Source organism: Pristiophorus japonicus, chromosome 8 (genome assembly GCF_044704955.1).
Source record: "Pristiophorus japonicus isolate sPriJap1 chromosome 8, sPriJap1.hap1, whole genome shotgun sequence".
Taxonomy (NCBI): Eukaryota; Metazoa; Chordata; class Chondrichthyes; family Pristiophoridae; genus Pristiophorus; species Pristiophorus japonicus.
The window spans coordinates 16,945,050-16,957,874 of record NC_091984.1 but is presented as its reverse complement, the minus strand read 5'-3'; the positions used below and the strand labels follow the sequence as shown (position 1 = coordinate 16,957,874).

At 44.2% G+C, this 12,825-nt stretch overlaps 1 protein-coding gene across 1 annotated transcript in view; it reads left to right on the top strand.

The window, feature by feature from the left end:
- LOC139268015 (interferon-induced protein 44-like) overlaps positions 1-9,547 on the top strand; it is a 40,299-nt gene extending 30,752 nt beyond the window's left edge. Inside the window, exons 7-8 of the mRNA XM_070885983.1 lie at positions 4,600-4,700; positions 8,063-9,547. Of these exons, the coding sequence (XP_070742084.1) occupies positions 4,600-4,700; positions 8,063-8,230 (269 nt within the window). The 3' untranslated portion in view covers positions 8,231-9,547. The remainder of the gene's footprint in view (positions 1-4,599; positions 4,701-8,062) is intronic.
- The last annotated feature ends 3,278 nt before the right edge of the window (positions 9,548-12,825 follow it).

The window sequence follows — 12,825 nt, the reverse complement described above, 5'->3', positions numbered from 1 at the left end:
GTCGTCTCCATGGGGTTGGCTTTGGCATCAAAAATGAGCTTGTTTGGCGTCTTAGAGACTCCCCTTGTGGGATAACCAATCGCCGCATGACCCTTCGGCTCACTCTAACCCGGAACCAGTACGCTACCGTCATTCTGTGGATGCCCCAACCCTGGAAACTACGGACGAGGCCGAAGAGGAATTTTACTCCATTCTTGAACATGTCTCGAGTACCAATGGGCGACAAGTTGATTCTCCTTGGTGATTTTAATGCCAGAGTTGGAAAGAACATAGTCCTCGGAAGAGGTGTGTTTGGCAGGGAAGGGGTAGGGAAAACCAACTCCAATGGTATCCTCCTCCTGACGAAATGCTTAGCACATGGTCTTGTCATAATCAACATTTTGTTTCATCAGAGAGACAAGTACAAGACCTCATGGCAACACCCTAGTTCCAGGCACTGACATCTGTTAGACGACATCTGTTAGACAACATCATCATCTGAACGAGGGACCGCAAGGACGTCTGCATCACCCGTGCCATGACAGGAGCTGATGACTGCCGGATTGATCACCGCCGAATCCGTTCTGTTATCTCCATCAACGTAGCCTCAAAACAGAAACACTGCCGCTGAAAAATCAACGCTGAAGCACTCAAAGACCCTGCAAAGATCCTATTCAGTCAAGGCATCACAACCAACCTGACAACTCCCAATGAACCCGAGCCACTGAGTGTCCATAGTGCCTGGTCTGCCCTCAACTCCACCATAATTAGCACCTGTGAAGAGACTCTTGGTTACTTTGTCAGAAAACAACAAGACTGATTCGATGAGAATGACCAGGAGATCCAGGAACTATTAAGCCATAAAAGCAAGGCATTATTGAATTGGAAACATCATCACAACTCTAGAGAAAGAAAGCAGATCTACAGACAATTGAAGGCCGAGGTCCAACAAAAAACTCGTGACCTAAAGAACAGATGGTGGGTGGAAAGAGCGCAGGAGATCTAGAATCTAGCCAACAATCATGAGGTGCGTGGATTTTTTCGCGCATTCAAGACCAACTATGACCTAAGCACCCAAGGACTTATCCCACTGAGAGCTAAAAATGGAGAGGTGCTCATCAAGGACAGAGAAGCAGTCAGCGCCCATTGGAAGGAGCACTTCGAAGATCTCCTTAACCGAGACTCTGTCTTTGATGTGAGTGTCTTGACTCCATCCCACAGCATGCTACCCGCCACTATCTCGGCACAATCATAGCCCGGCATGAGTTTGAAAAGGCCATCCAAAATCTGAAATACAACAAGGCCTCAGAAACAGATGGAATCCCCGCCGAAGTACTAAAGCATGGCGAAGAAGTACTCTTGGTGCAAATCCATGACCTCATCTCTCTTATCTGGAAGGAGGAGAGCATACCAGGGGATCTCAGACGTCACAATCGTGACCATCTTCAAGAAAGGAGACAAGTCCGATTGTGGTAATTACAGAGGAATTTCCTTACTGTCTACCACAGGGAAAATGATCACAAGAATCATCCTCAATTGTCTCCTCCCAGTGGCTGAAGAGCTCCTCCCAGAGTCACAATGCGGATTCCGCCCACTAAGAGGCACAACGGACATAATTTTCACCATGCGATAAATCCAAGAAAAATGTAGGGAGCAGCACCAACCTCTGTACATGGCCTTTTTTGACCTCACAAAGGCCTTCGACTCTGTCAACCATGAGGGATTATGGCGTGTCCTTCTCAAATTCGGTTGTCCTCAAAAATTTGTCATCATCCTCCGCCTGCTTCACGATGACATGCAAACCGTAATCCTTACCAATGGATCCACCACTGACCCAATACAAGTGCAGACTGGGGTCAAGCAATGCTGTGTCATCGCACCAATGCTCTTCTCAATCTTTCTCGCTGCAATACTTTATCTCACCTTTAACCAGGTCCCCGCTGGAGTGGAGCTAATTTACAGGACAAGCGGGAAATTGTTCAACCTCTGTTGCCCCCAGTCCAGAACCATGATTGTTCCAACCTCCAGCATTGAATTACAGTATGCAGATGACGATTGCGTTTTTGCACATTCAGAGGCCGAACTCCAAACCATCAGTTGATACCTTCACTGAAGCGTGTGAGAGACTGGGCCTTACATTAAATATTCATAAGACAAAGGCTCTCTACCAACCTGGCCCCGCCACACAGTACTGCTCCCTGATTATCAAGATCCATGAAGACACCTTGGACAGCCTGGATCACTTTCCATACCTTGGGAGCCTTCTGTCAGCGAGGACAGACGTCGATGATGAAGACCAACACCACCTTCAGTGTGCCAGTGCAGCCTTCAGTCGCCTGAGGAAAAGAGTGCTTGAAGATCAAGATCTCAAACCTGGCACCAAGCTCATGGTCTACAGAGCAGTAGTGATACCTGCCCTCCTATATGCCTCACAGACATGGACAACATACAGTAGGTACCTCAAAGCACAGGAGAAGTACCACCAACGCTGCCTCCGCAAAACCCTGCAAATCCATTGGCAGGATAGGTGTACCAACGTCAGGTCAACATCCCCAGCGGGGCATTGATCATGCTCAGCCAGCTCCGATGGACGGGCCACATTGTCCGCATGCCTGATACAAGACTCCCGAAGCAAGCACTCTACTCCAAGCTCCGTCATGGCAAGCGAGTCCCAGGAGGGCAGAGAAAATGCTTCAAAGATGCCCTCAAAGCCACCGACCCTTTGGAATCCCTGGTCCAAAACTGCTCAAAGTGGAGGAGAAGCATTCGAGAAGGCGCCGAACTCCTTGAGTCTCTTCGTCGGGAGCACGCAGAAGCCAAGAACAAACAGCGGAGGGAGCGTACGACAAACCAAGCACCCCACCTGCCCGTCCCTTCAACCACCACCTACCCGACCTGTGACAGAGACTGTAGATCCCGCATAGGACTCATCAGTCACCTTAGAACTCATTTTAGTGTGGAAGCAAGTCATCCTCGACTCTGGGGGACTGCCTAAGAAGAAGAAGATCCACGTTTGCTGACAGTACAAAACTAGGTGGTAGAAGGATGAAAAGAGGCTGCAAAGGGATATAGATAGGTTAAGTGAGTGGGTAAGAACATGGCAGATTGAATCTAATGTGGCGACGGGTGAAGTTACCCACTTTGGTAGAAAAATAGAAAAGCACAATATTTTTTAAATGGTGAAAGATTGTGAAATGTGGGTATTCAGGGGGACTTGAGTATCCTTGTACACAAATCACAGAAAGTTAACATGCAAGTACAGCAAGCAATTAGGAAAGTAAATGCTATGTTGGCCTTCAGATAGAAACATAAAAACATAGAAAATAGGTGCAGGAGTAGGCCATTCGGCCCTTCGAGCCTGCACCACCATTCAATGAGTTCATGGCTGAACATGCAACCTCAGTACCCCATTCCTGCTTTCTCGCCATACCCCTTGATCCCCCTAGTAGTAAGGACTATATCTAACTCCTTTTTGAATATATTTAGTGAATTGGCCTCAACAACTTTCTGTGGTAGAGAATTCCACAGGTTCACCACTCTCTGGGTGAAGAAGTTTCTCCTCATCTCGGTCCTAAATGGCTTACCCCTTATCCTTAGACTGTGACCCCTGGTTCTGGACTTCCCCAACATTGGGAACATTCTTCCTGCATCTAACTTGTCTAAACCCGTCAGAATTTTAAACGTTTCTATGAGATCCCCTCTCATTTTTCTGAACTCCAGTGAATACAAGCCCAGTTGATTCAGTCTTTCTTGATATGTCAGTCCCGCCATCCCGGGAATCAGTCTGGTGAACCTTCGCTGCACTCCCTCAATAGCAAGAATGTCCTTCCTCAAGTTAGGAGATCAAAACTGTACACAATACTCCAGGTGTGGCCTCACCAAGGCTCTGTACAACTGTAGTAATACCTCCCTGCCCCTGTACTCAAATCCCCTCGCTTTATTACAAAAGGAGTCTTACTGCAATGATATAGGGCCTTGCTGAGACCACACTTGGGAGTACTGTGTATAGTTTTGATCTCCTTATTTAAGGAAGGATATATTTACCTTAGAGGGAGAGCAACGAAGGTTCAACCGACTGATTCTTGAGATGGGGGGATTGTGCTATGAGGAGAGACTGTCAGGACTAGACCTATATTCTCCAGAATTTAGAATAATGAAAAATGATCTAATTGAAACACATAACATTTTTACAGTGCTTGACAAAGTAGAGGCTGAGAGGATGTTTACACTGGCTGGGGAGTCTAGAACTCGGAGTTACAGTCTCAGAATAAGGAGTTGCCCATTTAGGATTGAGATAAAGAGAAATTTCTTCACTCAAAAGATTGTGAATCTTTGGAATTTTCTACCCCAGAGGGCTGTGGATGCTCAGTCGTTGTGTATATTCAAGACAGAGATTGATAAATGTTGGGATATTAAGGGAATCAAGGGATATGGGGACAGTGCGGGAAGGTGGAGTTGAGGTAGAAGATCAGCCATGATCTTATTGAAGGACAGAGCAGGCTCAAGGGGCTGAATGGCCTACACCTGCTCCTATTTCTTATGTTCTTATATTCTCTGATGTATTCTGAGTAATGCCATGGAAGATCTACAAATAAATACATTATTTCTTTCATTATATAGAGATACCACAGATTGTTTTATTAACAAAAGTGGATGAAGTATGTCCTTTGGTTGGGAAAGATGTGGAAAATGTCTATCGGAGTAAATACATTGAAAAAAAGGTACAAATTCTATTATATTACTAATTTCAGTAGCTTCATCATTCACATTGGCCCGGATTTTGTGCTAGGAATAATGATGCAGCTATCAGTAATCAACGTTATTAAGGTATAAATCTGACAGCAACTTCTGGCGTTCGCACAAGCGCACTTAAACGCAGAAATCCAAAGTTGCAGTCCGAGTTACCCTGCTCTGCTACAGGCTGCGCTACCGGTACCTGGCCGAAAGACTGAGCATTGAAATACATGTAAGGGTGTGAAGTTGCTGTACTTACCCACTAGTTACCCACTAAACACAGCAGAAACATTTAGGGCTGGTGTATTCAAGTGGAAGTGAATTTTAACAGCCTGATAATCTTAATTACTGCCAAACAACCTCTCTAGCACTGAAAATGTAATTTTGCAAGTGTGGAATATCTTTGCAGCAGAATTCAATTATTATTGGACATTTAAAAAGATTAAAAATTAAAATAATTTTTTTGTAACTTTTTCTTTCTGTCTCTTTTATCTCTCTCTTAATCACATCTTTTTTTCTCTGTCTTTATTTTGCTTTGTGTTCTTGATTTTACTTTGAATATTCTAACTTATGTTTCCAGGTTTACACTCTGCATGTTTCAGTGAGGATTCTTCAATCTCATTGGTTAAGGAGATGCGCTGTTGCTTGTCCTGTTCTCACAGGTCACAGATTTCCTGTAGAGGGTGCCGCGCTGTTCCAGATACTTGATGACCATAAGTTGTTCAAAAGCCCACAAAACTCAGTGGGCAAAGCGTAATGAAGGGCGAGTGCTTTTCATTTGCCACTAACCACAAAATCTGGGCCATAGTGCACTTGTTGGCTTTCAAGGTGCTTTAAATAGAATTTGGAGCTTTCTTTATTCTTAGTAAGTGGCACCATACTAGTCCTGGAGAAAGTCCATCGATGATTGCCCAGGACAATATCTGGGATTGAGGGACTGAGCTATGATAACGGAGTGCCAAATTTTGCATTCCTTGGAAATGAGGAGGCCAAGATTGAGAGGTTTAAAATTATGAAGGTAATTGAGAGGGTGGAAAGAGATAGAGGAAACCAACACCAGGGGGCAATAGCTTAGAATTAGAACTAAATTGGTTTAAAGAAAATACAGGAGAAACATCTTCGCAAAAAGGTTGTGATAATGTGGAACACATTGTCCCAGAAAACCATAGCTGTGGAACATGGTTACAGTAGTGCAGTAGACATGGTACTAGATTAGTCGGCCTTGAGGTTGTGACTTCAAACCAGCCATTGCAAGCTATGAAATAAGAACTTCCACTTATTTAGCACCTTTCACAACCTCAGGATGTCCAAAGTGCCAATGACACTGAATTCAATAAATCTGGTCATTTGTGCTTCAGCAGCAGAAATGGAAAGCTATTGGATTGACCTAAAATCCCAAATGGTTGAATGTGCCCTTCAGGAAGTAGAATATGCTTGGTCTAGGCTATCTGATGGGTAATAAGTGCGGCATTGCCAGCCTCACCCACATCCTAAGAATAAATTAAATTAATTATTGTGGGAAGTGAATAAGTGGGGTTTGTTTGTTGTGAGAGTTTGGTGTGAGTGAGAGTTTAGGCTAACACTACATACATTTTTAAGTTAGACACAGTGGGATAACAGTGCAAGGTTTCCCGTGATTTGTGGCGTGTGATACGTGGCAGATAACTGAGTCCTTGGAGGGAGAATCTCTGTGCTTGAGCAGTAATTGGCTACACTGCACAGCATCAGAGAGGATAAAGGGTTTCTGGATCACTCTCTCCTATGGTCACTCAAGCAGCAGCACTAGATAGTTCAGGACAAAGGGATAATGTGTAAAGTAAAAGGTGGGTGACCATCTGCGGGGGTAGCAGAGGGATACAGGAATCACAGGGGCGAGGAACTCCCCGGGTTACTGGAAATTTCCCATACCACCAAAGGCCAAGAAATTCCTGCAGCCCAGCTGATGACAGAAAAGTGAGGAGGTCTGTAAATGACTTCAGGAAGACATGGACAAGTTAGTGGAATGGGCAGGCAGGTGGCAGATGCAATTTAATGTAGTGTGAGGCGGTACCTTTTTGGAGGAACAGTAAAGAATGGGAGTATACACATAATGGAGATTCACTGAAGGGTGTGGATGAATAGAAAGACCTAGTTGTTCAAATATAAAATTCCCTGAAAGTGCAAGTGCATGTAGTTAAAGTCATAAAAAAGGCTAATAGAATTTTGTTTTTTGTAAATCGGGGCATGGAATACAAAAATAAAGAAGTAAAGATGAATTTGTAGAAAACACTGGTTAGGCCAGAGTTAAAGTACTATGTGCAGTTTTGGCCATCCCATTATGCATGGACATTAAAGAGAGAGAGAGACTTGGATTGATATCACGCCTTTCACGACCACCAGATGTCTCAAAGCGCTTTACAGCCAATGAAGTACTTTTTGGAGTGTAATCACTGTTGTAATGTGGGAAACTATTAGGTTTGAGGAGACTATTTCCACTGAAACAGATAAAGCTGAGAGGCGCATTAATAGAGGATTTTAAGTTTGATAGAGTGAATAGGAAAAGATTATTTCCTCTGGTTGGGGAGTTTGTGACAAGGGGCTACAAATTAAAAGAATGTGGCTAAATGTAAGCAAAAGTTTTGTTACACAGAGTATTGTTGGAGTGTTGAATATTTTGTCATGGGGAATAGTTGAGGCTTTTAAGGAAAATTAGGTAAGTGTTTGTAGCAGAGGAAGAAACAGGGCTGTGGAGAGAGAGCGGGGCAGTGGGATTAGTTTTGGATTGATGTAGGGCTATGGTGAGAGAGCCGGGTAATGGGATTAGTTATGGATTGATACAGGGCTATGGTGAGAGAGCAGCATAATGGGATTAGTTATGGATTGATACAGGGCTATAGGGAGAGAGTGGAGCAGTTGGGATAGTTTTGGATTACTCCAGGCTATGAGGAGACAGTGGAGAAGTGGGGATAGTTTGGGATTGATACAGGGCTATGGAGATAGAGCAGCACAGTGGAATTAGTTTCTGATTGCTCTCACAAAGAGCCAGCATGGACATGATGGACAGAATGGCCTCCTATTATGCTGTAAACTTCTGTGACTCTAATGAGATTGATATTTAGATAGAGTTAGGCGAGGAAGGATGGGAGGAGGTTCGTGTGGAGCATAAACACTGGGATGAACTGGTCGGCTTCCATGCAGTATGTGCTACTTAATTCTCGATACTTGCATGGGAATTATTAAGGGATGTAGGGAAACAGTGGGTAATGGAATTCAACAAATACTGAACTGCCATGGATAAGGATGGGCTCGATGAGCCAAATGTCCTATTTGTGTTCTTATGTCCCTAATACGTTGTATGTTTCTTTTCCAGGTGATGGAAGTTGGCAAAAAACTCGGTATTCCAGTTACATGCATAGTTCCTGTGAAAAATTATTGGTCAGATCTTGAGCTTGATTGTACTACAGACATTTTAATACTGTCTGCGCTGGTACAGATGTTGCGATACGCAGATGATTATTTTGAGGATCTGGATGAATAATCTCCAAAATGTTAGATTGCTTTCTAAAGACTGTCCCTTTTTTGGGAGATAGTTACTGAATAGTTTCACCTGGAGTCTGAGTAAATTTAAAAACTCTTCACAATAATTTCTTCTCTTGCAGCTCTGTGATCTCACTGTCTTGGATAGAATAGTTAAAAAAAACATAACTTAGAGAGATACTAATGTCGATAGTGTAAGTAAAGGGTTAATCAGACTTCCCTGAAGTCCGCTAATGTTATACTGCTGTTGATTTCACTTTTTATTGTAGTCAGTTTAGCATGTGCCTGTTAAGTAAGGAAATATAAGTCAATATAGATGCAGTGACCACTGAACTGTTGAATTAATACTGAGCTTAAAACAATGGTCAGTTTGGTACCAGAACAGAGATATTCCAGTGCATACTGATTCATTCATTTGAGAGACTGTTAATTAATTAGTCAGAAGTTCTGACGAAGGAAACTCTGCAAATAAAGCAAACTTTTTAGAAGCAGGTAATTAGAATGGAATGGTGCAGACTGATAATTAGAAGTTTCACTTGGTGAAATAGCAAGTGCATGAGTAAAACTATCGGTAAAGTAACAATGTTGGGGGGTTGTACCACTCTGCGGAAGAAGAACTAAAGTTACTAATAAGGGACAAGTTCATTAAAATTCACCTTATATGGCGCTGTATTGTGTAATGCAGAAATGTGTGGATGGTCATGTAAAACAGTGCAAGAAAAAGGTATAGAACGTGGATTCGAAGAGGCCTAAGATACTGAGCTCAGAATGGTAACATGTTTGAATGCTCTGACCAAACCTGCAAGGTTTTGTCGTATGCATTGCTTTTTAAGTGTATGCTTAATTACTGTATACTTAATAAGAAATCTGTGACATCTGATATTTTGTCTATGAACCCTGTTGATTTGAGGCATGAAATATAAGTAAGCACACACTTATCCTCTCCAGCAATCCAGAGGAATCCAGAAGAATTGGACAGAATCTTAGAATTAAGCTGGTTAAAAGTGAAATCAAGGAAAAACTAAATACTGAGGATTGACTTGGTTAAATTTAACTTCTCTAAGTGTGAAAGATAAGAAGCCTGCTACAAGTAGATACAAATTCTTTGTTCACTTGGGCTGAACATTTGTTGCCCTGCGTCAGGGGCAGTAAAGACAATAATGTACCCTTTGGGTGTTTTGAATGGAGAAATACAAACCAATAGCTAATCTGTGGATACAAATGATTAACATGCTCATCTGGATGTTCCTCCTTCCTCGTCTGTCTCTTTATTTGGAGTACTTTGAGACGTTTTACTACATTAAAGGCGCTATATCAATTCAAGTCATTGTTGTTTACTTCCTCAACGTTCTATCCTTTTAACAGGAAATCTTAAACTATAAGCCACTGAAATATCAGACAGAGGAATGCCGTGGGAACACGTTGGGCATTCATATACCGATAACATGAACACAAACTTTATGGGGATGAATTCCCTCGGTAAGGGGCGAGGCTTGGGGTCTCAGCAGAGGGCAGATAGAGAGAAGCTGTTTGCACTGGTTGGGGATTCTATGACTAGGGGGTATAGTCTAAAAATTAGAGCTAGCCCTTACAGGAGTGAAATTAGGAAACACTTCTACACACAAAGGGCCGAAATTTGCCCAGGAGTTGCTCCGTTTTTTTTGGAGCAACTTGATTTTTCTGGAGTATCTTATAAATCTCCATTCTGCACATTTATTTTGCGCCAGTGTAAGTGAGTTCATTAGGGTTTTTGTTTAGTTTAGTTTTTTTTTCAAAAGGGGGCGTTACCAGCCACCTATGCCTGGTTTGGCCATTTAAGCCAGTCACCCAGAGAGTGGTGAACCTGTGGAATTCTCTACCACAGAAAGTTGTTGAGGCCAATTCACTAAATATATTCAAAAAGGAGTTAGATGAAGTCCTTACTACTAGGGGAATCAAGGGGTATGGTGAGAAAGCAGGAATGGGGTACTGAAGTTGCATGTTCAGCCACGAACTCATTGAATGGCGGTGCAAGCTAGAAGGGCCGAATGGCCTACGCCTGCACCTATTTTCTATGTTTCTATGTTTCAATGGACAGCTAATAGTTGCTCCAAACTAACTTAGGCCAGCGTATGTGGCCACTTGTGGCCGCACAGAAAACCCTTGTGGAGAGTTAAGAAATCAGCGCAGGTAGCCAGAGATGGGGTGAAGGGCGGTGAGGGAAGCGGAGAGGACCTTGAAAAGCACTAAACACCTTCACAACAACATTAAAGAAGCATAAAAATCATTAATAATAAATAAAAATTAAAACTTAAGTCCTACGTACATAACTCGGCCCGGGAAGTCAGAGGGCCTGCCGGTGCGAGAGGCCACTCTATTGGGGATCGGTGCGGGTGGGTGGGAAGCCAGGGCAGGAGAGAGAACACAGGGAACTGGCCACACACAGCAGGCTGGGCTCGCAGAACACTGAGGCTTCAGGAGTCAACTCCAAGGGACTGGTGGACTTCTTTCTCCTAGGGACTTCTCTCACCCCATATCAAAACTCCCACCCCCATCAAAACTGCCCTCCCCACCCCCGCCTGATCAAAACACTCTTCCCAACCCCGGACCAAAACTCTAAGCCTCCCCCCCGCCATCAAAACTCTCCTCCTCCCCCCCCCCATCAAAGCTCTCCTCACTAAACAAAGCACAGCCATCAATAAGTAAAAAATAAAACTCCCAAGTCCTAGCTCGGCCCGGGAAGTCAGCGGGCCGGGTTGGCCGGTGCGGGAGGCCACTCGGCCGGGGACAGGTGCGGGACTCTCTCCAGGACGTGCAGCAACCTGCCGCGCGTCGTGATGCCACTCGGCCTGTGATAGGGGCAGGATATCGGGCCCCACGCTGCAGAGGAGCTACTGCGCATGCACGAAACCTCCAGTCCGCATGCGTTGAGCTGCTGGCACTCTTTTGAGCGCAGGGCCCTAGCTCCGCCCCCCCCCCCCCCACTGTAATTGCCACGCTGCGCCAAGCACAAGGAAGTCGACAGAGCGGGGAGAATACGGGGATATCTTTTCGGCGCTGTTTTGAGCATAGGAAATCGGCGCACCTCACGGGAAGTGCGCCAAAAAAACCGGAGGGCCAAATTTGGGCCCAATGAGTGGTAGAAGTTTGCAACTCTGTTCCGCAGATGGCAACTAATGCTAGATCAATTGTTAATTTTAAATCGGAGATTGGTAGCTTTTTGTTAAACAAAACTCGAGGCCCAGTGTCAATTCAAAACCGAAGCACAGTCGAAACCAGTGACGTTTGCACCGGCTTGACGCTCCCGGGCAGTGCTGCTCAGCATCTCCTCAAAAATGGCAACTAATTTGCCAGCTGGCCGTCCGCCCGGAAACTATTCCCGCCGCCAGCCTGGAGTTCTTTAGCGAAGGAAACCCAGGAAACCAGCCATCTTTACCTATTTTCCTTTATCAATCATCGAACCATAGAATGATACAGCACAGAAGGAGGCCATTCGGCCCACCGTGGCTTTGCCAGCTCTTTGAAAGAGTGATCCAATTAGTCCCACTTCCCTGCTCTTTTCCCATAACCCTGTAAATTTGTTCCCTTCAAATATTTAATTCATTTTTGAAAGTTACCATTGAATCTGCTTCAACCATCCTTTCAGGCAATGTATTCCTGACCACAACAAATCGCTGTGTAACATTTATTTTTCTCATGTCACCAGTATATAGTTTGCTGTGAGTCTGTAGAAAGTGGGCTGAGACTGTCCAGCCTCATGTTTATAATAGATTATATAGAATGATACAGCACAGAAGGAGGCCATTTGGCCCATTGTGTCTATGCTGGCTCTTTGAAAGAACAATCCAATTAGTCCCCTACCCATGCCCTTTTCCCATAACCCTGTAAATTTGTTCCCACCAAGTATTTATCTAATTCCCTTTTGAAAGTTACTATTGAATCTGCTTCCACCATTCTGATCATGTGTAACATTTATTTTTCTCATGTCCCCAGTAGATAGTTTGCTGTGTCAGTAGAAACTGGGTTGAGACTGTCCAAACTCATGTCTGTAATATATATTTGTTCCCAAGTTGTGGGCAATATTGGCAAGGTTGTATTTGTTGCCCATCAATAGTTGACCTGAGAAAGTGTAGGTGGGCCTTCTCCTTGCAGTCGTTGTGGTGATGGTGCTCACAAGGTGGTGCTAGGTAAGGAATTCCAGGATATTGACCCAGTTACGATGAAGGAACAGCCGTATATTTTCAAGTCAGGATGGTGTATGACTTGGAGGAAAACTTGGAAGTGATGGAGTCTGCTGATACTGTTGCTCTTGGTCTTCTCAATGGTAGAGGTCATAGGGGAGAGAGGTGCTGTTGAAGTAATCTTGGTGAGTTGCTGCAGTGCACGCCGTAGATTGCACATCCTGCAGCCACAGTGCACCAGTGGTGTGGGGGATGGGATATTAAGCCCAGTGGCGAGGCCACTGAACAAAATGCTCTGTCTTGGGATGGTGTCAAACTTCTTGAGTGTTGTGTCTACACCTATCAAGGAGAGTGGTGAGTATTCCATCGCACTCCTTACTTGAGCTTTGCAGATGATGGAGAGACTTTGAGGGCCAGAAGGTGAGCCACTTGTTGT